The 23,309-nt window shown below is 39.1% G+C and overlaps 1 protein-coding gene across 1 annotated transcript; it reads right to left on the bottom strand.

Moving 5' to 3' along the window:
- Positions 1–10,478: 10,478 nt before the first annotated feature.
- Positions 10,479–13,807, bottom strand: Cenpw (centromere protein W). Its single transcript, XM_021664175.2, has 3 exons — positions 13,520–13,807; positions 11,901–12,014; positions 10,479–10,623 (listed from the first exon to the last, which is right to left on the bottom strand). The coding sequence occupies exons 1-3, from the start codon at positions 13,637–13,639 to the stop codon at positions 10,597–10,599; spliced, it is 261 nt and encodes an 86-aa protein (XP_021519850.1). The 5' UTR covers positions 13,640–13,807; the 3' UTR covers positions 10,479–10,596.
- Positions 13,808–23,309: the final 9,502 nt, after the last annotated feature.

Consider the following 23,309-nt stretch of genomic DNA (forward strand, 5'->3'; position numbering starts at 1 on the left):
TAAATGAAAATTTTCAAAAATAGTCAAATCAACAAACATAAAACTTTAAATTCCACAGTATCAGCATCATGTTTATGGAGGCCGCCACTACAGTCACCTGTTTAGCTCAAGCATAACAGGATTTTAATTTAATTATTTAATGAAATAGTTTTTTTATTTTTAATTTCTTTTTAGTGCATCTTTTTTTTAAATTTTATTTTTATTACAGTTTATTCACTTTGTATCCCAGCTGTAGCCCCCTCCCCCATCACCTCCCAATCCCTTCCTCCCTCCCTCTTCTTCTCCTATACCTCTCCCCCAGGCCAATGATAGGGGAGGTCCTCCTCCCCTTCCATCTGACCCTAGTCTATCAGGTCTCATCAAGACCAGCTTCTTTGTCTTCCTCTGTGGACTGGTAAGGCTGCCTCCCACTCAGGTGGAGGTGATCAAAGAGGCAGTTCATGAGTTCTTGTCAGAGACAGTCCCTGTTCCTATTATTGGGGAACCCTATTGGACACTGAGCTGCCATGGGCTACTTTTGTGCAAGGCTTCTAAATTATCTCCATGCATGGTCTTTATCAGGAGTATCAATCTCAGAAAAGACTCTGTGCCCAGATATTTTGGTTCTGTTGCTCTCCTTGTGGAGCTCCTATTCCCTCCAGGTCTTTCTATCTCCCCCTTCTTTCATAAGATTCCCTGCACTCTGCAAAAAGTTTGGCTATGAATCTCAGCATATGTTTTGATACCCTCCTGGGTAGAGTCTTTAGAGGCCCTTTGTGATAGGCTCCTGTCCTGTTCTGTTTTCTCCCTCTTCCAATGTGAAATAGGTTTTGTTGTGTCTCACTAAGTAATGACCTAGAGGTAAGACAATATACTCCCAGTCATGGCCTCAGACAGACTCCCTGAGACAAAAGCCACGTGACAACAGAAAATAGCAACATCAACCTTCATTTTCATTTTTCCCATAACTTCGCATACAGTTCAGTCTGGATCCTGATCAATATTAGGAATAGCAGCTAAGCCATTATCATCACTAACCCTGTAGTAGACCTTTACAATAAAGAGGTCACACATTGAATCTTCATATTTTCAGTTTTGTTTGTGGACATTAATCTGCAAGAAGCTATCTGCACATCCAGATAGACATAGCTGGCCTCTGAGTAGGCTTTGCCTCCTCCTCATCTTCTCCTAGGCTTTAATCACCTTTCAGTGTCTCTCTCATGTTAAAGTTGTGCCCTAAGCATTTCCTCTGATAGTTAGCCTTTTCAGTGTTGAAACCTTGGAGGTAGACACTGAGCCCATCTGGATAGTGGATCATTTGTAAATGAATAGACAGGGTTCATTTCATCAACTGCCAAACTCTGATTCGAATATTTGATTTCATCCTTTAAAGTAAAACACTTTTGGGTAAATGCCTTTTATTGCTGTTAAAGATTATACTTTTCATGCAATTACTTTTTGATTCTTTTGATTTTTCTCTCTCCAGAATAATCGCACTTTGCCAAGCCTCTCAGCCCAGATCATAACATGAACATATCAGTTTTTTTAATGAGAGTACTGGGTTTTTACTGATTGTGCATAAATAATATATTTGTACAAGTGGAAGTGATTTGCAACAAATTTGACTTCTCAAGTTATGCTAAGCTTAACACTGATAAATATTAGTAAAATGCTGGCTGGGATTCAGACCACATTGGTTAAAGCAAACCAGTGTAGCTTTCAGTGGAAGCAGTGGGTTTATAGTAGCTTGAGAAAAGCACACTGGGTTCATGTAAAAGGGCAGTTTGAAAGAGCAAAGAACTTCCCATCTTCCCCCAAACCAGAATATAGGCTTCCTTCTCCACTGCAAGTAAGATTTCTTTTAACAGCCACTTAATAAGCTTTTATTTGAAGAAATAAAAGCTTTTCTATGAAGAAACTCTAGTGAAAAGTGGAACAACGTGGGAGTGGTAAGAAGACTCATCTGGTGCTATGCTTAGAGCATGAAATGTGCCCCAGAGTTTGATAACCAGGTCCCCAGCTGGGGGCTCTGTCCGGGAACATTATGGCGCATTTTGGAGGTGGAGACTTGATAGGCTTTAAGGTATATAACCCATCACTACTTGCTGTTCTTGCTGCTTTTGGACTGCTGGTGCAACATGACAAATGGTCTCATGCTCTTTCTGCCAACCCTTCTGAGCCATGTTCGGATTGTACCCTCTCTTCAACTGTGAGACAAAGCAATCTCTTTCTTCTTAAGGTTGCTGTTGTCATGGTATGTTATCACAGCAAAAAAAAAAAAAAAAAAAAAAAGAAAAATCTCAGACAGCATGTTAAGGCACTTACCACCAAGCTTTGCAACCTCAGTTCAATCCTCAAAACACACATGAAAGAAGAGAATTCCTTCAAGCTTTCCCCTGACTGCTACAAAGATACTGTGATAAGTACAAGCATGTACACACACACACTTGCACACACACACACACAACACAACACAGACACACACCACAGACAATAAAATAAAAATGGAACAGAAAGAAAAAAGTTCCACAATTTAAAGTAGTAAATCCATAAAAAATTTAGATCGTAAAGATTTTCAACCAATAAAACAATGACTTCCTACGATACTAGAAACATCCACTGTTAGTTTTATGTACTTAAGACTCATTAGAAACAGAAACAACTGTCCACTGAATATTCCATGTTCCTCAGAGAGGAAACTTTGGATTTTATCTCTTTATTGATTGCAGTTATCAGTTAATGTAAAGTTAATATAATCAACTCACTTTTAAGTATTGACTTCAAAGTATTTTTAAGTCTCAATAAATAAACATGAACAAGATTTGTAACTTTTATAATTAAGCAAGAAACTGAAGTGTTAAGTACTTACCTCAAAAAAAAAAAGGTTTCATTGAGATAAATATACAACATAAAATATTTCTCTAAGTTAAGCATTTTACAATGTATTTACATTTAAAATGAATGAAGCTAACTTTCCCTACTTTTTTTTTTTTTTTATTCAGACTGAAGTACACATGACATTTAGCCACAGAGAATATGAAGGTGTCTTCCTTCTGTAGCTATCTGGATCAGGAATGGTATTTTCACAACCTCCCATAAACGTATCTAACGTCTGCATTCTGGGACTCTCATGTGTACACATGGCTCTTACCTTCCTCTTCTGCACTTGGGATCATGCCTTTCAACTAAGATTAATGACCATTTTTTCATCTTATGTACCGGATGTGCACAGTGCCATACAGCACAGCAAGAATGAGTACTGAAAAAAACTGATGAAATATCTATTCCTCATAGTATTTTCTGATTCAAAGACAGAGATATTAAGAAGAGTGCAGTGTTTATGTTTTGTTTATACCTACAATGGTTGTAATGAAGTTCATACTAAAAAAAAACAAATAAAACTATCTCTGGGGACATTTTAACTTTGTTTTTAACATTGCCAAGTACAAAACTACTAAAATGAAGTTGATATGTCATGGTTTTATTTACAACTAATTAAAAACCATATAGAGTTTACATCTATACAAAACCCCAAAACAAACAAATAAAAACAAAACAAAACAAAACAACTTTCTAGGCATGGTCAGTCATGTTCTTCAGTCAAAATTTCAAAATAAATATAATCATTATATTTATGCATGAAGTCATTAGGAGACAGGAGACAGATTTTGAATTGCCAAGGAATGCCAAAGAAAGCAGAAATACCACAAACTATCATGCATACTCGCTTCCACCTTTAGTCTAACAGGCCAACACATGTAATTACAGTGTTCAAGAAAGAAAGCTAAGTTCTTTTGTTAAGACAAAACAATGAGATAATGTGTAGCCCTCAGCTCCTGAGTGTGCTTCAAGGAGCTGAGTTATAGCTGATTTGTAATTTAAGAGATGTGAGAGCATCCCTGGCAACTTCATAGCACTCCCCGCTTGGAAAGAGTTCTTAAGCAAATGTTTACATTGTCATCACATGTAACTTGGGAAGTACATCCTGTATTGTATGTATCATATCTTTATGTTCTCCCCAATGTGAGTTATTCACAATTTCCTCAAGCTGTGTGTAATGCAGGTTACAGTGAAGACTCTCCAAGATTCTGCTTGACTGGAGCTAGGACTAGTGTATCTTGTTATTTACTCTTTGACAGAAGGACTGTGAACTGCCCAGCCTTTGGAACAGGATTTGTAATATTTGGATGGAGTTCTCAAGAGAAAGCTCTGCTACCAAGCATTTGACATATGCGAAACAAATTAAAAGATGGCTTTCTAGTGCATTTCTTGAAATGCTATATGTGAGAAAGCGTCAAGCAGTCCCAGTATGGCACAACTGACTCATGCTGGCTACACATCACCTTCTACAATATTAATTTAATGGTGTTGGAGAAAGTGCTTTTTCACTCTTCCACATACTCTCCATACCCAGAATATAAAGAAAAGTTTACTTAAGATTCACATCATGAAAACTAAGTAGGTAGCAATACCCTTTGCCTGCTAAAAATACCCTTTTCTTGGAAACATTTATAAGTCTTTGAGCTGCATCAACACAAACTGATCTCAATTCTATAGAGGCTAACTTGACATTTTCTAATTAATACCCTGAGGAATAAACTGCTAAATAAAGTATTAAGTTAATCGGGGCTATACATCACACAAAAGCACGCATCCTTATCATTTTTTCCAATGTAATATTGTTATTTGAGAACTTTACATCATGTACCCCAATCACACCCACTTTCCAGTCGTCCAAGGTCTTCACTTCCCATGTAGACACCCCCCTCAAAAAAAGAAAAAAAATAATAAAGCAAGTCTAATTGGTGCTGCCCATATGGAGCTGCTCACTGGAGCATGGTCAAACTCCCAATGACTTTGAGTCCTTCCCCATCCACACACCAGCCAGAAGTCATCAGTTGTGAAAGGTACAGTTCAGCCTCTTTATGGCAATTTTTAAGAGTTCTCTTTGATGGCTTTTCTTTCTGTCTAGGCTGTTACTTTTGGGGGGCTGGGATGGAGGGTGAGAGTAGAGGTTATCACAGAAACCCTCTATGTCCCTCTCTCAACTGCGAGTCTGCAGTTCTCAGTACAGTGCAAAAATAACTTCCTTCTCGCCCTTTGCAGTCAGCAGGAGCATGGGCCATGGGCCGCCACGTGTTTTCTGGCAACAGCCAGGACCACTGCCATCCACATGGTCTCCAGCATCAGCACAAGCCACAGACATCAGCATGGTCGATGGCAGTACAGACCACAGACATCAACACAACCCTCTGCTACAGTGCAGACCCATCATCATAGCCTCTAGGGCAACACGGGCAGAGGGGACCGATATGATCTCTTGCAGCTGCCCCTCCCATGGGCATCAACATAGTTTTAGGCGGCAGCTCCAGTTGACAAACGGCAGCATAAACTAAGCACGATCTGCAAGTAGAGGTCTGGGTTGGAGAGCTTTCCTGCTCTCACCTATTCACAGGCCCTACATCCTATCAGGGCGGATCACTGCATTCTTCTATCCGTGCCCTCTCACTAAGTTCTGCAATGTAAAACTATAACAAAGTTCAGTTGTTTGCTTACCTAATGCACAGCCAAATTACATTAGCTACAAAAGCAGGGCGTGACGCTTACCTGAAGATGTGTGCAGGAATGAGCTGAACACACCAGATAAATGCATCTCACGGTGACTTTGTCCAAATGAACCGGCAGCCCCAGGGCTCACCATACACAGAGTACCAAGAAGCCCGCAACACAACACAGTACCCTGTGCATCTCTTTTCTTTTGTCAGTCAGTGTCACATGATTCACCCCGTGGAGCACTTTTCTGAGGCTAAATTATACGATTATGGGAAAGTACTATGTAGTCTTTGGTTTGCCCCAAGAGAAAATTTAAAACATTGTAATGATACACCTGAAAAACAGGACTTGGTAACAGACCTAAGGGAGTCTGGCAAGTATAGCAGGAGAACAGCTTCCAGCATAGGTAATACAAACTTTTGAAATTAAAACCACTGTGCTTCATTAGATTTCTTCACATTGAGCTATTCAAGAGGTAAGAAATCAACAAAGGCTCAAAAAAAAAAAAAAAATGGGTGACATTATTTCTTTATAATGTCAATGGAGATAGCTTTGTGATTTGGATTCCCAAAAGAAGTTATAAAGATGTCTCTGTTAAAGTTCCAGGTAGAGTTCTAGTCCACTTTATACCATTGCAAGGCCACTTCTCAAAAGACATGCAAACTCATTGTCAGGATTCACCTCAATGCTGAAGTGTTGGTATAATGTTCTTTTGGAATGTATACAATTTATTCATTCTTTGTTCATTCAAAGGCTGATTTCTCTACCCCACTATCTGCTTTCAATCCAGACATTGCATTATGATGCTTATTCTAAGCATCACCTGTTTCAAGTTTGTGTAAACATACCACCGTTTGTTCTCTATATTGCCAATTAAACAACCAGCCTCAATGCTGTGCAATGGAGAGGATAGGGTGGAACATCCTGGTCAGAAGGGAGAGAGAGGAAGAGGGGGGAAGAGAATCTACAGGGGAGGTCTTGGAACCATGAGGAGGAATGAACCAGACATAAGATATGGCTAAAAGCAAGTATAATGGGTGAAATCTGAATGGTAAAAAACTATGTGGTTTAGGATGGAGTAACTATTGCCCAGCACTGTGCTCTAGGTTAATGAAATAAATCCCAGTCTCTTTGTGGTGATTTGGGTATACAGCTTGTTTAGGAATAACCGCTGTTTAACTAGAAGATATATCAATAATAAATATTAATACCCACAACACTGAAGTATATGAGTTTAGTTTCCACAAGCCTGTGCTCTCCCAAGCCTGATTATGCAGCAAGAAAGAGCAAGCTTCTATCACTCATCCCTCCAAAAAAGTCACCGAATGCCCTACTAGCAAACAGCATCAGTGTATCTGTCCAGACTTCAGGACTTCAGCTTAGTACCAGATATCTCTCTCCTGGTAAATTACCATCCTCAAACTACTTCTACAGTGCAGTTGTACCATGCCTTTCGAACTTGTCAGGTAAGGAGCAGTGGAGTGAGTGTGGGACAAATAACTGTTACTAAACGTCTTGGTTTAGACAGTCGATTTTGGTGCTGAATACACAAAAGAGCCAAATCCTATGTCACATTATTGTCTGGGTATTAAAAACTCATAGAAAGTTGTAAATTGGACCTTCATTTTGCCTAGACTGCAAATATAGTCCTAAATGTGGGTTCCTTTTAGATTGAAGAAATGAGGTTCATGGAAAGTATCCTTAACTGGGTAAGTTCAAAAATATTTCCATATTTTACTGGGACCAGATTCCTCAGAATGTGGCTGCTCTAGTTGAAGTGCAGTAGAGTAAGCCTTAAAATCAACAGGATGATTGTTGCTAAGAGAAACATGAGAGAACTGTGGAAGTGATGCCAAGAATGAGAACATCATTGAGTCAGGCATAGGATGTGTCAATAAAACCACCTAGATATGTCAAGAGAAATCCCAGGTTTCAAATGGATTATGAATTCACTCAAAAACATACAGAGTGGTGATGGAATAAATCAAAAAAGGTTATCTGAAAGGAGAAGCTACAGTTTAGGTCCAACTGATTATAGCTATATTCTTGTCATACTGTCCAACTTTTTAAATGAAGCCAGAAATTAAATTTGTATGTGTAATTTAATTTTTAAATAGAGCTAATTCAATTTTTTTTCCCTGCAGGCCAAGTACAGTACCTGCCCTGCCAGTTTACAACCTCTAGTCTGTTCTTTCTCACCAGTACAGCTATCCAGCTGAAGATAGCCCTCCCATCTGAGAAAAATGACTTTCCGGTAACAGTCTATTAGTTATCATGGCCTCAACTTACAAATCTCAGATTCTTTCCAACTGACACCATAGTCTCTGTAGTGAGTGCTGCTGTTCACTAAAGAGGTATTGCTGGCTATGACTCTATCAGAATAAGCACACTGAGACTTAACAGAACTAGCCATTTTTCCTTTCATTGTGTTTTTTTACATTAACTAGAAATGTTTTTAAGTTAAATTAAGCATACAAGCCAAAGCTACTCCAGCTTTACACAAGATATATCTTTGACACAAATTTCCTTCCAGCAGTTTATTTTATTATATACAGCTTCAAACAAATCAAGAGTTATTCCAATTTGACAATTAACTCTGAAAACCTTTTTAAATAGAAATACATACTAAAGAAAATTAAAGGAGAGTTTGGAATATTGTTCAGAGGTAGCATACTTGCCCAGCATCCATGAGGCCCTGGGTTCAAGCTTTAGCAACCACAACAAAACTAGAAGATCACAGAAAAGTTAGAAGTGGAAAGGACATAGAGAAAAAAGAAATAAATGCTAGAGATGGCTTTTCAGTAAAATAGACACTTTGCTTAGCACTCTTATACAAATAATACATACAAAATAAAGATATTCTTTGGTTCAGAACATCAAAATTAATAAACTCAATGTTAGGAGTTTAATATTTCTAAATTATTCTTTGTTAGGATTTCAAAACTCTACTATTCTCAAAATTCAAGAAGTGTTGGCATACTTTAAAAAAACTTTTATTTACATTTCTTTAGTTTGTTTGGTTTCATAGATTCTGATAGACCTTGTCTTTTTTTTTTTTTTCTTCCAGAGCTAAAGACGGAACCCAGGGCCTTGTGCTTGCTAGGCAAGGGCTCTACCACAGAGCTAAATCCCCAACCTATTTATATTTCTTCTATCTCTCGCTTCCTACTCCACCCCAATCCCTTCCAACACCCCAACACCAGGTAGGAAAAATGGTTAGTGGGAGAGAGGGAGGAGTTCTCTTAGCTGCTTCCTGCTGGTTAGGGTAATCATGTTCCTTGGAGCCAGTCCAATCCTATTTTCAGATTTGCAACTTCTTGTCTCATAGCATCAAGAGCAACCAAGAGCTGCAGGTGGGAAACAGCAGCAGTCTTGTTCTTTCTCAGAGCTCAATACTCTCTGGGCTCTGGCATTTATTCTCCCTCCAGTCCTAAGATTTAAACTCTCCACAGGTGGCAAAGAGCTCCTCTCAGAGACTGCAGGAGGCAAACGGTTTGCTGCTGTGGACTACCTGACTCTGTCCCACATCCCACAGCTGGGGTCAGAAGAAAAACATGTTTATTTCCACAAGGAAGGCCATAGATTTATATAAAAGTACATTACTACTGGCCGTGTATAATTAGAGGAACTGACACTTCAACTCCTTCAGATCTAGTGCTTCAAGTCCTTCAGTTCAAAATCCAGATATAAGCCTGATGCCTTGAGTTTCGTACCCAGAAACCATTTTACAGTGTAATAAGATAACTACCTTCCTGTTTTAGGTCCTCTTCCTGCATTGTTCATGGTTGGGGTACCATTCTCTTCAGGGGATTAGACTACATCTTAAGTCCTTCAAAATCACCACAATCTTTCTCCCACAGAATTTGAACTTCCTAAATCTTTGCAAGCTTAAGTTGAATAACTGAATATAAACATCACCAGAACTCACCTGTGTGAACACTCTAGTTTTGGACTTCTAACCACAACTAACTCAAGAAAACTTGCTTATAAGCTTCCCAGTAGATGTCAGTTTGTAATAAAACCCCAACATAAACAAAAGCCACTGTGCAATGCGCACAATGTAAATTAAAACCACACATTCCTGTCAGAACAGCTAAATTTTTTTAAATTAAAATAACAAAACTAAACTATGTACCAGAAGGCAAACAAAATTACTTTCATACACTTTTTGTGAAAATGTAAATTAGTATAATCACTCTATCATAGTTAGTTTGTTTTTTGAAGTTAAATATATATTTGCCATTTGACCCATCAATCAAACTTCTAGGCCTTTTTCCCAGAAAAAAAATGAAAACTCATACACATTAAGAAAAACCTGTTTACAACCATTCATAAAATTTTATTTATAATAACCCCCAAATTAGACATATCAAAATGTTCCTCAATAAGCAGCTATACAAAATTTGGTGCATCCATACCATGCAGAACCAAACACATGCAATGACTTGATGAGAACACAAGGATATTACTGCATAACAAAGAGTCTCCACAGGTTGTTTCTTACAAGCTTCCATTTATATGCCATTCTCGTAATTATAGAGGTGGAGAAGAGTTGGTTAGGGAGGCAGTCTGGTAGAAGATGTGGCAGCTGAATGAGTGTAAGAGACCCAAGAAGAGCTCTGTGTAACTGAAATGCTGCTGTGGGAAAATGTCTTATCTACTAGATTCCAGTATGTGAAGAAAGCAGGTTAGTTTGCTTCAAAACTTCTTATTGTGCTTTACATAGGGAAACAGGTTTGTAAAATCTTTAGCTGATGCTTACAATCTTCTAATTGAGAAATTTTACTGTTACTATTAGTGTAGCACAAAACTAAACAGAAATACTTTGTGAATACAGCAAAAGTTAACTGTTTAATGCAGTACGGTGTGGTGCACAAGAGCAGCAACACAGAAGGAAACTGAGAAGCCATTAATAAAACACACCTTTAAAAAGTAAACTGCACATATTGCACATATAGGCAATGTTTTAATAATCCACGATATGAACTGATACATACAATGTGTTTTTATGATCTGTTGCCAATTCAATTAACACACATATCATTCTTAAACACATGTTGACCTCTAACCTCTGCTCTTCTTCAGAATTACCTGTAAGAAAGGACATGAAGATACATGTTATACCTATGGAACATGTCATGATTACTGATCTGCAACGTAGGGGCCCTAGATTTCTCTAATGTGGTATACTTCTCTCAATAAATGTGAAACATCCCTAGACTACCAAACCTCATTTTAGAGTCACTTTCATTCACAAACCTTGCCCCTTAAAAGCTGAAAGTGTCAAAACTGTTGATTTCAAACTAGGTTTTAGACGTTGTGTCGTATGTTGTCCCCAAGCCCCTGGCTGCCAACAAATTAATGATCTAGAGTATTAAAAAATGTCCTTAAACTCAAAGCACCTCTAAAGCAGTATCAGGTGGTATTAACTCATCACAGTGTAAAATGTTTCACAATTTAGCTGGAATTATATCAACTGGCATCAAGACTGGTGATCTCATAATGAATAACTTGCTTCACACACAATATTCAAAACATAAAATGTAGAAAAATAAGAAAAAAGGAAACATTCAGTTGCAAAAAGGCTGGGAGGATGAAACCTAAATTAGCTCCAAAAAAATAAACAAAAATAAAAATAAATGTTTAAAAGAATTTAGCTACAACAGTTTAAAAAAGAAAAATGGACCTCAGGTCCCATGGGCTAGCCGAGCAGATAGAGACACTGACTGTTAACGCTGACGACTTGAGTTTGAATCCACATTGTGGAGAGGACCAACTCCAAAAGTTGTCCTGACCTGCACAGGTACACTGTGACAAGGGCACATGCAGACATGTGTACACACACATGCAAGCACACACATGCAGGCACACAATAAAAAATGTAGAGAAAGCAAAGGTCTAAATGTGAAACACTCACATATATTTCTTATGCTCTAATTCATGGAATTGCTTTCAAGAAAGTACTCATTTGGATTGTGATGTTTCTCACCGAAAAGCATTGAGAAGCCTCATAAAGATGGTAGGGCATGCACAAAATGCAGGTCTGTAACCCAGGCCAGCACTTCTCTGAGCAAAGAGACATTAATGCGGGCACTATAAAAGAAAGCGTCATGAGCCTAAACAAATTTACAAAATGCTGAGCATTTTATGTCTTTAAATGCAGCTCCAAAGCATTCTTAAAGTTCAGCAACCTTCCTCGCTGGTTCACCTCTTTTAGTCTTTCCTAATTTTATCAAACTATGATTCAACTGTTCTTGTACAATCTTAGTTTACAGGTATTTTGAAATTAAAATCTTTAAACAGACAACGATACCTATAGTAGTATTTTTAAGACTAACCCTTGCTTAAAAAGAGAATTTATAGTTTACCTTGGCTGCAGCCAGTACATGATCCCATTTGATAACTCCAGATTTATTCTCACAAGCATTTGTCCTGGACTCTTCTGCCAACCGATGAACAAAGAGTAAGCAATTCAGATGAATCTTTAAAAGCAAAGCATCATTAGATAGTTAACCACTATAACTATATATAAAATATCATTAGATTATTTATAAATATTATATGTGCATGAACCTTTTTAACACAAATGATGTATCTTTAGGAAATTTATTACAACTTTCTAGTCCACAGCTTCTTACAGGTGTGTTAGTTAAAAGGTATCTTCCACGATTTTCTTTATTTTAATACTTATATCAGGCACAAGTATTCCAAGAAATACCTTGACTCAGAAGCTTTAAGGCATTGTGCCAAGCATAGAAATGACAAAAGGCCCGTGATCCAATTCTAAATGGGACTAAATGGGACAACCACCCCCTAAGACTCCACACTATGCTGGCAGACAGCATCAAGAAATGAATCACCAGGAACGGTTTTAACATTTCAATAACGGGTATGGCATTCAGAAAAAAGAGCAAGACCTACTGCTTTAAACGGGAAGAACCTTATGGATGACATGGAATACTTTATTGGGTAAGATTATAAAATTAATGGAGAGCAGAAAGCTGTGAGCAAAGAAATGGCATAAGGACCAGACAGGAACTGTTTAGCAAAAGCCAGAAGAACAGCTGGAAGCAACAAATGGCCAGCGGAACTTCCCTTCTCCCACTGCTACAAGATAGGATTCTTTCCCCTGCCACCCACAGGGCTCCACCAGAGAGACCACATTATTCACTGCTCACTCCAAGACAGAGAAAAGGAATCTAAAAGCTGGCCTGTCAACCCCTTGAATTTGCTAGTGGACTCCTGGATATTCCTCATCAGGTAGGTTTTCCTCTCTAACAGGCTCCAGTGAAAACAGAGGGAAGCCGAACTCACTGCAGCTGCTTCAACCGCTACGACAGAGTCAGGAGTGGGAAAAACAAAACAGCAACCTTGCCTTTTCTAATAGAATATGAGAAAGGAAAAGAACAAACGACATAAGTATTGCCCCCCCCCATCGGGGAGGGGCTGTATTTTGGCTCTACACACCAAAAAAATTTGAGCACAAATAGATTTTACTTCAAAGCATAACAGTCAGTTGTTTCAATTACTGGAAAGCATTATATGCATTATATTCCGGGTAAATAGGAACCTGATAAGTGACAGCCTTGAAAGGTTAAACACTTGAAGAGGGTTCGATCTAGGAGGATGAATCCACAGCCACATGATCCCTTTTGAATGACACGCCTTTAGAAAGGGAACTAGTGCAGCAGCCATAGAGAGCAATGAGTTCGATGACAACAGAAGGAGTTGGGGAGGCCAAATCTGTACTCAGACGGTTTACCTTCCAGACCCTGCCCAAGTAAACTCATCACAAGGCCGGGCAGTCTGGGAAGCAGTAAGAAGCGCGGCTTCTGCTGGAGCCAACCTTCCCTCCCACAGACTGGCTCTATCTACCTCCCCTGGGCTTCCGCGTCCCCCGGGTGGGATGCGCTCGGCATGCGGACGAGGCTGGGCCGCCGCCGGTCTGGGCTCGAAGGCGAAAAGAGACAGGCGCGGCAGGACTCACCAGGAGGTCGCTGCACCTCTCCAGGCGGAGGTGCGGCTTCCTCTGCTTGACGGTGCCCTTGAGGAAGCCGCGGGGCGCCTTGCGCTTCACCCGCTTCGAGACCGCGGCGGAGTACGCCATCTTCGCGGCCGAGCGCGCGGCCCTCGGCTCGGGCTCCCGCGACAGCTGGACGGCTCACCTGCCGAGGCTCCGAGGGCGACGCTTCCAGCTCGCACGTCGCTCCCCTCCCCAGGCCCCAGCGCCCTAGGTTTGAATCTGCCGCCAGTCGGCGCGTCGGCGCGCGGCAGTGACGTCACCCGCAAGCCACGCCCACAGCACCGGAAGCGCAGGCTGAAGGGACTCCCTGGGCGAAGAGTGTGCATCTACTTTGCCCACTCCTTAAAGGGCTCAGGCTTGTTTTGCTCACTTTCTGTTTACAGTTCTCTGTGGAGCTGTACTTGGACTCTTGTTTCCAGGGAGAGGATGGGAAATTGTGAGATTAGTGGATAAGCCCATTAAGAGCCTCCTGTGCTAGGCAGGCTCTCAGTCTAGCAACGGGATTCCAATGGACTAGAAAGTAAATGAAAGAAGTCTGTATTTTATCAGGATTCCTTAAGAATTTAGGCCTTACTAGCGCAGCCTGGTTTTCTAATAGTAACAGCAAGCAACAAAAACACACTCTTACATAATTGCATTTCGTTCTGCATAAGATTTATTTTCCTTCACATCAGGTTCTCTTCACAAAAGGCACCCTTTAAGGCACCCTTCCTTAATGTCCCTATAACTTTCAAACATACTTTTTTATTGCTTTACTGAAAATAGATTTCTTTCATAAAATATATAGTCATAAAATTTTCTGACTGCTCCAAGATCCTCCCCACTTCCCTGCCTACTCAAATGCATACCATTTCTGTCTCTCCTTAGAAAACAAAGAGTAGTAATAAAAACGATATAAAAAAACAAAAGCAAATTAGAAGAGAGCAAAACAAACAGTAGAAAAAGAGCCAAGGAAAAACACAAGAAAGCAGATAGATGCAGAAACACATTCACACACACAGAAATTCAATAAAAACACAAAAGCAGAAGCCATAATATGTATTCTAAGGACCAGTAAGGTTAAAATAAAAATGCCCTGGCAAAAAATTATGAGACAAAGAACCTCCAAAAATGCCACTGAATTCTTGTTGTGTTGGCTTGCTCTGCCTGGCCTGGTGCATGCCCTTAAGAGTAGTTTGAACCTGCAGTGGAGAAATTAGAGAAAACAAAAGCTACCAGTTGGAGACAGCTTCCCGGGTTAGGGATAGGGGCTTGTGACCACTTACTTCTACTCTCAGTGGTGGGAGCACAACCGGCACACACGCATGCTGGCCCTACGCATTCTGCAAGAATCTTTCTGAGTTCATATGCGCAGTACCTGCTCTGTTTTTTATACGTGAACTCATCCAGAATAACTTTTAAATGAATCTAAAATGTCAGCTGATTTTCTCCTCTGACTTTAAGGTATCCGCTCTCAGTTCACAGTCCTCTTAAAAGTTCTTAAATGTGACATGACCAAAATTAGTTCTTTATCTCCCCCAATGCTCCAGCCATTTTTCACCCTACAGATGATGGTGCTTCCATCTTTGCAAAGAGTAATACAAAAAATCTCATGATCTGCTTTGCCTACTTTTCTTGCCACACCTTCCACTCAATTTCGGATCATCTCTGAATAACAGTAGAAAATTCTCCCCACTTCTGCTGCTTTCACTCTTGACCATATTGCCATTATGTCTCATCTATGTTATTAGAACACCTCCAGACTGTGCCTCAACATGTTTCTATTCATTGTAAACTAAAGGTGATTTTTAAGTCATATAACATCATTCTTCCCCGCAATGCCTTCCTTTAGCTTCAAAAGGAAAAAAAAAGAGAAATGGAGTTTCTAGATTGATCTGTCTCAACCAAGAAATCATAAGCAATGTTATAATAATTAAAAAAAACAAAGACAAAATTATCCACATACAAAACCGATTTGTAAATCAAGAAGTTAAAGTTTGATTAAATACCAAATTAAAATGTTGTCAAGTTGAAGGAGTAGATTTTGTCACTGGGAAAAGCAAAGAAAATGGGGGTAAAGAAAAGCAACTTATTTTGAGCAACTTTTTATTGGGTCTTGTCTTTATATTATTAGAAAACATTTAGATTGGTGGTGAAGATTGATTTCTTCATTCTTTAAGCTGTAGGTGATTGTTTGTACAAGGCTATCAGGAGAGAAGAATCAATAATCAGTGAGTCAGCTGAAGTCCCAGGATTGCAGACTTGGAATGTGGAGTCTTTTAAGCACATTTTGTTGCTGCTGGTATAGTTAGCTTGTAATATTGACAATAGATTTAGATCATGTAAGGCAGCACAGATTAAAACCAACATCCTGAAAATACCATTTCACCCTTAGAAAATAAGAGTCCCAATTTGGACTTTTAACACAACATTTCTTTTTTTTTTTTAACATCTTGAATGCACGCCATTCCCCACACCTCCTCCCTGCCCCCATTACTCTTCAGAAAAGGACAGGCATCCCAAAGATATCAACCAGCCATGGCATACAAAGTTGCAATAATCCTAGGCACCTGCTGTCCTATTAAGGCTGGACAAGGCAACCCAGTAGGAGGAAAGGGTCCCAAAAGCAGGGAACAGAGTCAGAAACAGCCCTGCTGTTAGGAGTCCTACATGAATAACCAAGCTACACAGCTGTTATATATTTTCAGTGGGCCTAGGTCAGTGTCATGCAGGCTCCCTGGTTTGCAGTTCAGTATCTGTGAGCTTCTATGAGCCCAGGTTAGTAGAAGGTGGGTTTTCTAAAAACATTCTTTATATAAAAGTTAAAGACTGGGAAATCTTTATCTGTGAGGGAAAATACTGCCTGCCAAATGTGATTTCTAGAGCTCACAGGAAAGTTTTGTTCTTTCTTCTAACCAAACTGCAGCTATCTTAACTTTTTTAAAATCTTATTTGTTATATTAACTACAGTTTTTTCACTTTGTATCCCGGCTGTAGCCCCCTCCTTCCTTCCCTCCCAATTCCACCATCCCACCCTCAACTCCTCCCATGCCCCTCTCCAAGTCCACTGATAGGGGAGGTCCTCCTCCCCTTCCATCTGACCCTAGCCTATCAGGTCTCATCAGGACCTTCTATCTTCACATCTGTGAGGCCTTCTCTGTGGAACCCTAAATAAACACACTTAATACATATATATAATGACTCCCTGGTAATGGGCTTTTCCTCTCTACTGGTGACACAGATTAGACCAAATTAAGGCCAGATTAGACTAAATTAAAACCAGATAAAAGCAGATTCACTAGGTGCTGCCCCTGGTCAGATCCATCAGTCCAAAGGAGCAGGGCTGAGCGGGTCTTGTACTATGGTAGGGGAAGTTTTATAGACTGTAGGACAAGGGTGATGACGTGTAAGCCACAAGCTGGTCTTGTGCCCAAGTATGGTCAAGAGCTGAGCACTTAGGCGGGGATTTGTGGGGCAGCACCAGGAGGAGGAGGTTGTGACAGCTACCAGCAATGTGGAACGGGGCTCTGGGCATCTCTCCTTTGTTCAGAGGTTGCTCAGTGTGGGTGGGGTTGGGGTAAAGGGGGCAGATGGGGTTTCCTAGCTTCTGCAGGGGTGAGCAGGGCTTCCAACCAAACACAACTTAACAAATGACTCCTCTCCACCTGTGTTAGCTTTCCTGATCCCTGATACTCTAAAAGCTTATAACTCCCCAAACCTAATCCCTAGATCGTAGAAATTTGGCTAATTCTATAAATTAGGCATCTAATTGTATTTTTCTGAAAGAAGTTATTAAACAATTTCCATGGTAAGTGACATGAATTCTACTTGCCCAAACTCCATGATTGATTTTCCTCTTTAAATGGAATTGGAAGCAATGCTTAAGAAAGGAATATAAATACCAATTGTCACACACACCGAGTTTCTAACACTAATGTAACGAATGCTAAAAAAAAATAATAATAACATGTTAAAATAATACAAATTTATTATCTTACATTTCTGAAACTCAGAAGTCCTAAAATCAAGGTGCTATTGGTATGCATGCCTTCTAGAATCATGCAGATATTCATTGCAGTGTTTGAACTGTGAACCAGACCTGTAATAAACTTGCAGAAATCAATCCTGGGTGGCTCTCTGCTCTGGCCGAGCAGTCACGGAATGAGCTCATAACCAAGCTGATTTCTCTGTACCACTCCAGGAGACAAAATGCCATGCCCACCTCCTTCCTCTATGCTGGGAATTGTTCTTGCACAGGTCTTGGGGATGCTGTCACAACAAGTTTGTATGTGCAACTGCATTGCTATGCATAGAAAGCACTGCTTCATTTGGTTGTCCACTACTTCTAGCCTTCACAGTCCTTCTTGCCCTTCTTCCATAAGGACTTCTCAACCTTGGGGATGGAGGTGTGTTATAGGTGCCACCATTTAGAGCTGAGCACTGTGCAGTCTCTTTCTCTATTTTTTTTATTAAAATGAGGAAGGCTTTTATTTATTTTTAATTTTATTTTTTTCTTATCAGTTACCTTTTATTAACTCTGTATCCCAGCCATGTCCTGCTCCCTCATTCCCTCCCAATCCCACCCTCCCTCCCTCATCTCCACCGTGCCCATTTCCAAGTCCACTGATAGGAGGGGACCTCGTCCCCATTCATCTGATCCTGTTTTATCAGGTATCTTCAGGACTGGCTGCAAAGCCCTCCTCTGTGGCCTAACAGGACTGCTCCTCCCTTGGGAGGTGGGGAGGTCAAAGAGCCAGTCATTGAGTTCCTGTTAGAAATAGCCCTTGTTAGCAGTCCTGTTAGGCCACAGAGGAGGGCTTTGCAGCCAGTCCTGAAGATACCTGATAAAACAGGATCGGATGAATGGGGAGGAGGTCCCCCCCATCAGTGGACTTGGAAATGGGCACGGTGGAGATGAGGGAGAGAGGGAGGGACTGGGAGGGAATGAGGGATCGGGACACGGCTGGGATACAGAGTTAATAAAATGTAACTGATAAGAAAATAAAATAAAATAAAATAAAATAAAATAAAATAAAGAGAATAAAAAAAAAAGAAATAGTCCTTGTTCCCCTCACTATGGGAAACTTATTGGTTACTGAGCTACCACAGGCTACATCTGAGCAGAGGTTCTAGGTTATATCCATACATGGTCCTTGGTTGAATGAGTCTCAGAAAAGACCCTGTGCCCAGATATATTTGGTCCTTGTGGAGCTCCTATCCTTTCCCCATCATACTAACTCCCCTTCTTTCATATGATTCCCTGTACTCTGCCGAGGTTTGGTCATGAGTCTTTGTATTTGCTTTGAAAACACTGCTAGTTAGAGACTTTCAGATGCCCTCAGTAGACTCCTGTCATACGTTCAATGCACATCCCATCTGTCTTTCTAAACGAGGATTGATCATCTTACCCCATGTCCGCTCTCTTGATTATCTTTTTTAGGTGTATAGATTTCATTATGTTTATCATATCTTATAGGTCTACTCTTTCTCTATTTTGAACAGTGTCTCTGTTTTTAACCAACTCTGAATGACTGTGACACTGATTACTGCCCCGCTCAAACCTTGTCAGTTTCCACAGTAGATGGTGAAATTTTTTATAGATGCTTCATTTTCTAAAGTCACAAATTAAAACATTGGAAAAAAATCCCATGGCAATTCAATGTTTCAGATATTCTCTTTTGATTGAAAAGTTCAAAAATCACAAGACATCTACTGAAACACTAGCCTACACAACTAGAATTCGGAAATACCTCCAAGACTGGACAATAACCAACTTCAAATAAGGGGAAATAAAGGAAGTCTAAGTTGCAGGAAAGATTCTTGATGGGCTGAGAGGAGACCAGTGTGACTAACTATAACTCACCCTTTCTTTATCCTGACCATTACCTTCTTTGAGACTGTGAAGGTAAATTTCCTTCGGCTGTACTATTTAAAGTTGAAAGCAAAAAATTAAATCTCTTCAATAAAATTTTTATCCCCTCTCACAATATTCTAATGGGTTGTATAGTTATATAAACTTAATGCACACTAAGATACTGGAATTTATATTTTTATTACTCTGTCTTTGTTGATGTCTGCTAAAATATTTTGAGTTCCATTTTCTCAGGATCTATTTTAAAGAAATCATATAAGCTATATTTAAATATTTTACACCTAAATGTATATTTATATATAAATGAAATATTTAGATATGAGATTTGAAATATAAGTTATAAGATATAAAGATTCTAAGATAGTAAAATTCTTGACAAAAAAATGTGTTCAATGAGGTAACTATTGTGACCATATGAAAAATGATGTTTATTCAAGTTGGTAGTCTAGAAGGAAATCCACATTACATCCAGAAGACTTTATACAAATGGAAATATGTGTGATCCTTGTAATCTAGGAAAGAATGAAGCGTACACATTCATTGCTGTGCACATACATGATTAGTAGGCAAAACATAAAAACATGCCTTCTTTTTAAAGTAACAGAAATGTGCATAATATTTAAAAATTATTTTCAATGTTCTCATGTTCTGTAGTAAATATATTTTTAAAAATTATGAAGTACTTTTTATTTTGACTAATTGATGTTACATGTATTTTAAATGTTTCCTGAATATACTTTTTAAATGTTTCTAGGAAAATTATTTGCATCAGAAATAAAAATAATATTTGTCAATATTTGCTATTTGATGCAGCCTCAGAAAGTAATTTGATTTTGCTTTACCTAAATTGTTTCAATCATGTCCACATGTGGCGGAATATGTTACCAAGAAATGTAGTACTATAAATTAAAATGTTGATTATTTTAATAAAATCAATGATGTAGCCAATTGTTACTGACTTGCTGTTTTTTTACATTAGCAAAATATTATACAAAAGTGGTTAATAAAAATCAAAAGTATTTAGTGCTTTAGGTTGCAAGGGTTTAGGGCATTTGTTTTTCATTAGGTCGTCAAATATTATGTTGATTAGAATCTGTGAGCGATAATGCAATTACCAAGTTTTTTTAAACGTTGCATTTCTGTTTTGGTTTAATTCATCACTTTTGAAATACAGAATTTCACAGAATTTTGGACTCTGTACCTTCACTTGTTAGCAGCCCAATTGTTTGTAAAACAAATCATTCGAGAAGCTTCAAAAAGGTCACCTTACTTGTGTGGCCACTTAGTTAATATTCATAGCTCAAACTTATCACCCCTGCCAAATGCAGTTCCTCTTATCTTCCTCTGCCTAAATATTCTAGCTTTCTGAGTAGAAATGAAATGCTTACGTGAGGACACAAATCTGTTCTCCAATGTTGATTTCAATGTTGATACTGGCGCTGAAACAAATCTCTTTTAAGGTTGCCAGAAAATTTGATTTTTTTAAATGTATTTTTGTCCATCCGCAGAGGCCTTTGAAATGGAACAAAGTAATCTAAAATAAGTGGACATTGCTAAGAAGTATTGGGTAGAGATTTTCAAAGGTCACAGTGTAAAAAACCCTGTCAAGTGCTTTTCTGTTCTGTTCTCTCACCAGTGTGTCCGTGATGATTGCTACTAAAACAGTACTTGAAACAGAGCAGGGTAAAAGAAGAAGAAAAATTGCAGTTTTATATTTTGGCTGACAGTAATGGGCTTATAATAAACCACCACCAATTATTTAAACAAACAACAAACTGGCATGTTCTACTTACTTGGGGAGTTTTCAGATTGCTGCTTCCTTCTATAGATATGTTTTTAATCATTCCACGAAGAAGTTGAATGATACTAGCTGGATAATTATCAAGAAAAGAAGAAACTAACCATTTCTTGCAAGATGCATTTTCTCTCTTATGCCTGAAACAGTCAAAATAATTTTCAGAGAGATTAAGATAAAGAATTTTTAAAAGAGTGGAGGGAAAGACTAAGATAAGTTATAATTCAATAACTTTGACTAGAAAGTAACAGAAGCTTTTACACCAGGCTTCCCTATCTCCATCAGGCACAGGGACAGAGACAGAGAGAAGCACTGAATTTTAATATTGTAGGCTCGCTGCTCTCTAAACTGAGATGGATGTCTAAAAAGAGGAAAAAGAACCAGTTCATATACTACAAGATAAAGAACAGGACAGGATTCTTCCACAGGGACCTCTAAAAGACTCCACCCACCAGGGTATCGAAGAAGATACTGAGACTCATAGCCAAACTTTGGGCAGAGTGCAGGAATCCTTATGGAAGAAGAGGGAGATTGAAAGACCTGGAGGGGACAGGAACTCCACAAAGAGAACAATAGAGCCAAAAAAACTGGGGCCCAGGAACACCTGCAGAGACCAATACTCCAATCAATGACCATGCATTGAGAGGACCTAAACTCCCTGCTCAGAAGAAACCCATAGGCTGCTCAGTTTCCAAGTGGGTTCCCTAGTAAGGGGTACAGGGACTATCTATGACATGAACTCAGGGCAGATCACCTTCCCTTTCCCAGGCCACAGAAGATGATGAAGCCAGTCTTGATGAGACCTGATAAGCTAGGGTCAGGTGGGACTGGAAGGAGACGAGGGAGGGGACTACAATGGGGATACAAAGTGAATAAATTGTAATAAATAAAAGAATAAATAAATAAATAAATAATAGGAAAGAAATTTAAAGTTAGAAGGTGCTGACAATTAATAATTATTGTGAAATATCCTAATAATTATGAATCTTTACCACATGTCAGAAACTTCTCTACACACACACACATTTTATCTTTTGTATCACAGCAGTGATAGAATTATTTCTGTTTTACAGAAAAGGAGGGAGATAGCCAGAATTAAGATTTTCTTTTTTTTTTTTTTTAAGATTTTCAAATCACATATATACCACATAAGTTTTTAGAGCTCAAAATTGAGGACATCATAATAGATCCAATTAAATAAATGAAATCTCTTTACGGAACACAACATGCTCACTTATAAATATAAATTTATTCCCCAGGTATAAATGAAACAAATTATAACTTAACATGGTAAGTAGAAAATACTATTAATTGCACTGAAATAAATTTTACAGGAAATAGAAGGAAAATCACATGATGTGAATAAGGGGGTGTTAATATTGTGGGTAATTTTTCATTAGTATCTGTTTACCTAATGTTCTTATATTACTTCCCAATTGAGCAATTCATTTATTTTTTTCTTCTTTAAAATTTATTTATTTTTATTTTATTTTATTTTATTTTTTATGTATAATTTTATTTTTTTATTAATTACACTTTATTCACTTTGTATCCCCCCATAAGCCCCTCCCTCCTCCCTTACTGGTCCCACCCTCCCTCCCCCTTCTTCACGCATGCCCCTCCCCAAGTCCACTGATAGTGGAGGGCCTCCTCTCCTTCTTTCTGATCTTAGTCTATGAGATCATATCAGGAGTGGCTGCATAGTCATCTTCTGTGGCCTGGTAAGGCTGCTCCCCCCTCAGGGGGAGGTGATCAAAGAGCAGGCCAATCAGATTATGTCAGAGGCAGTCCCTCTTCTCATTACTATGGAACGCACTTGGACACTAAATTGCCATGGGCTACATCTGTGCAGGGGTTCTAGGTTATCTCCATGCCTGGTACTTGGTTGGAGTATGAGTCTCTGGGAAGACCCCTGTGTTCAAATTTTCTGGTTCTGTTGCTCTCCTTGTGGGGTTCCTGTCCTCTCCAGAGCTTACTATTTCCCACTTCTTACATAAGATTCCATGCACTCTGCCCAACAGTTGGCCATAAGTCTCAGCGTTTGCTTTGATAGTCTGCAGGGCAGAGCCTTTAAGAGGCCCTCTGTGGCCTGTTTTCTTCTTCTGATG

This window comes from Meriones unguiculatus, chromosome 20 (genome assembly GCF_030254825.1).
Source record: "Meriones unguiculatus strain TT.TT164.6M chromosome 20, Bangor_MerUng_6.1, whole genome shotgun sequence".
Classification (NCBI taxonomy): domain Eukaryota; kingdom Metazoa; phylum Chordata; class Mammalia; order Rodentia; family Muridae; genus Meriones; species Meriones unguiculatus.

Coding starts and splice junctions, on each gene's coding strand:
- Cenpw (XM_021664175.2), bottom strand. CDS start 13,639: ATGGCGTACTCCGCCGCGGTCTCGAAGCGGGTGAAGCGCAAGGCGCCC. Junction 12,015..13,519: donor AGAGGTGCAGCGACCTCCTG/GTGAGTCCTGCC, acceptor TTGCTTTTAAAG/ATTCATCTGAATTGCTTACT. Junction 10,624..11,900: donor ATGTACTGGCTGCAGCCAAG/GTAAACTATAAA, acceptor CCTTTCTTACAG/GTAATTCTGAAGAAGAGCAG.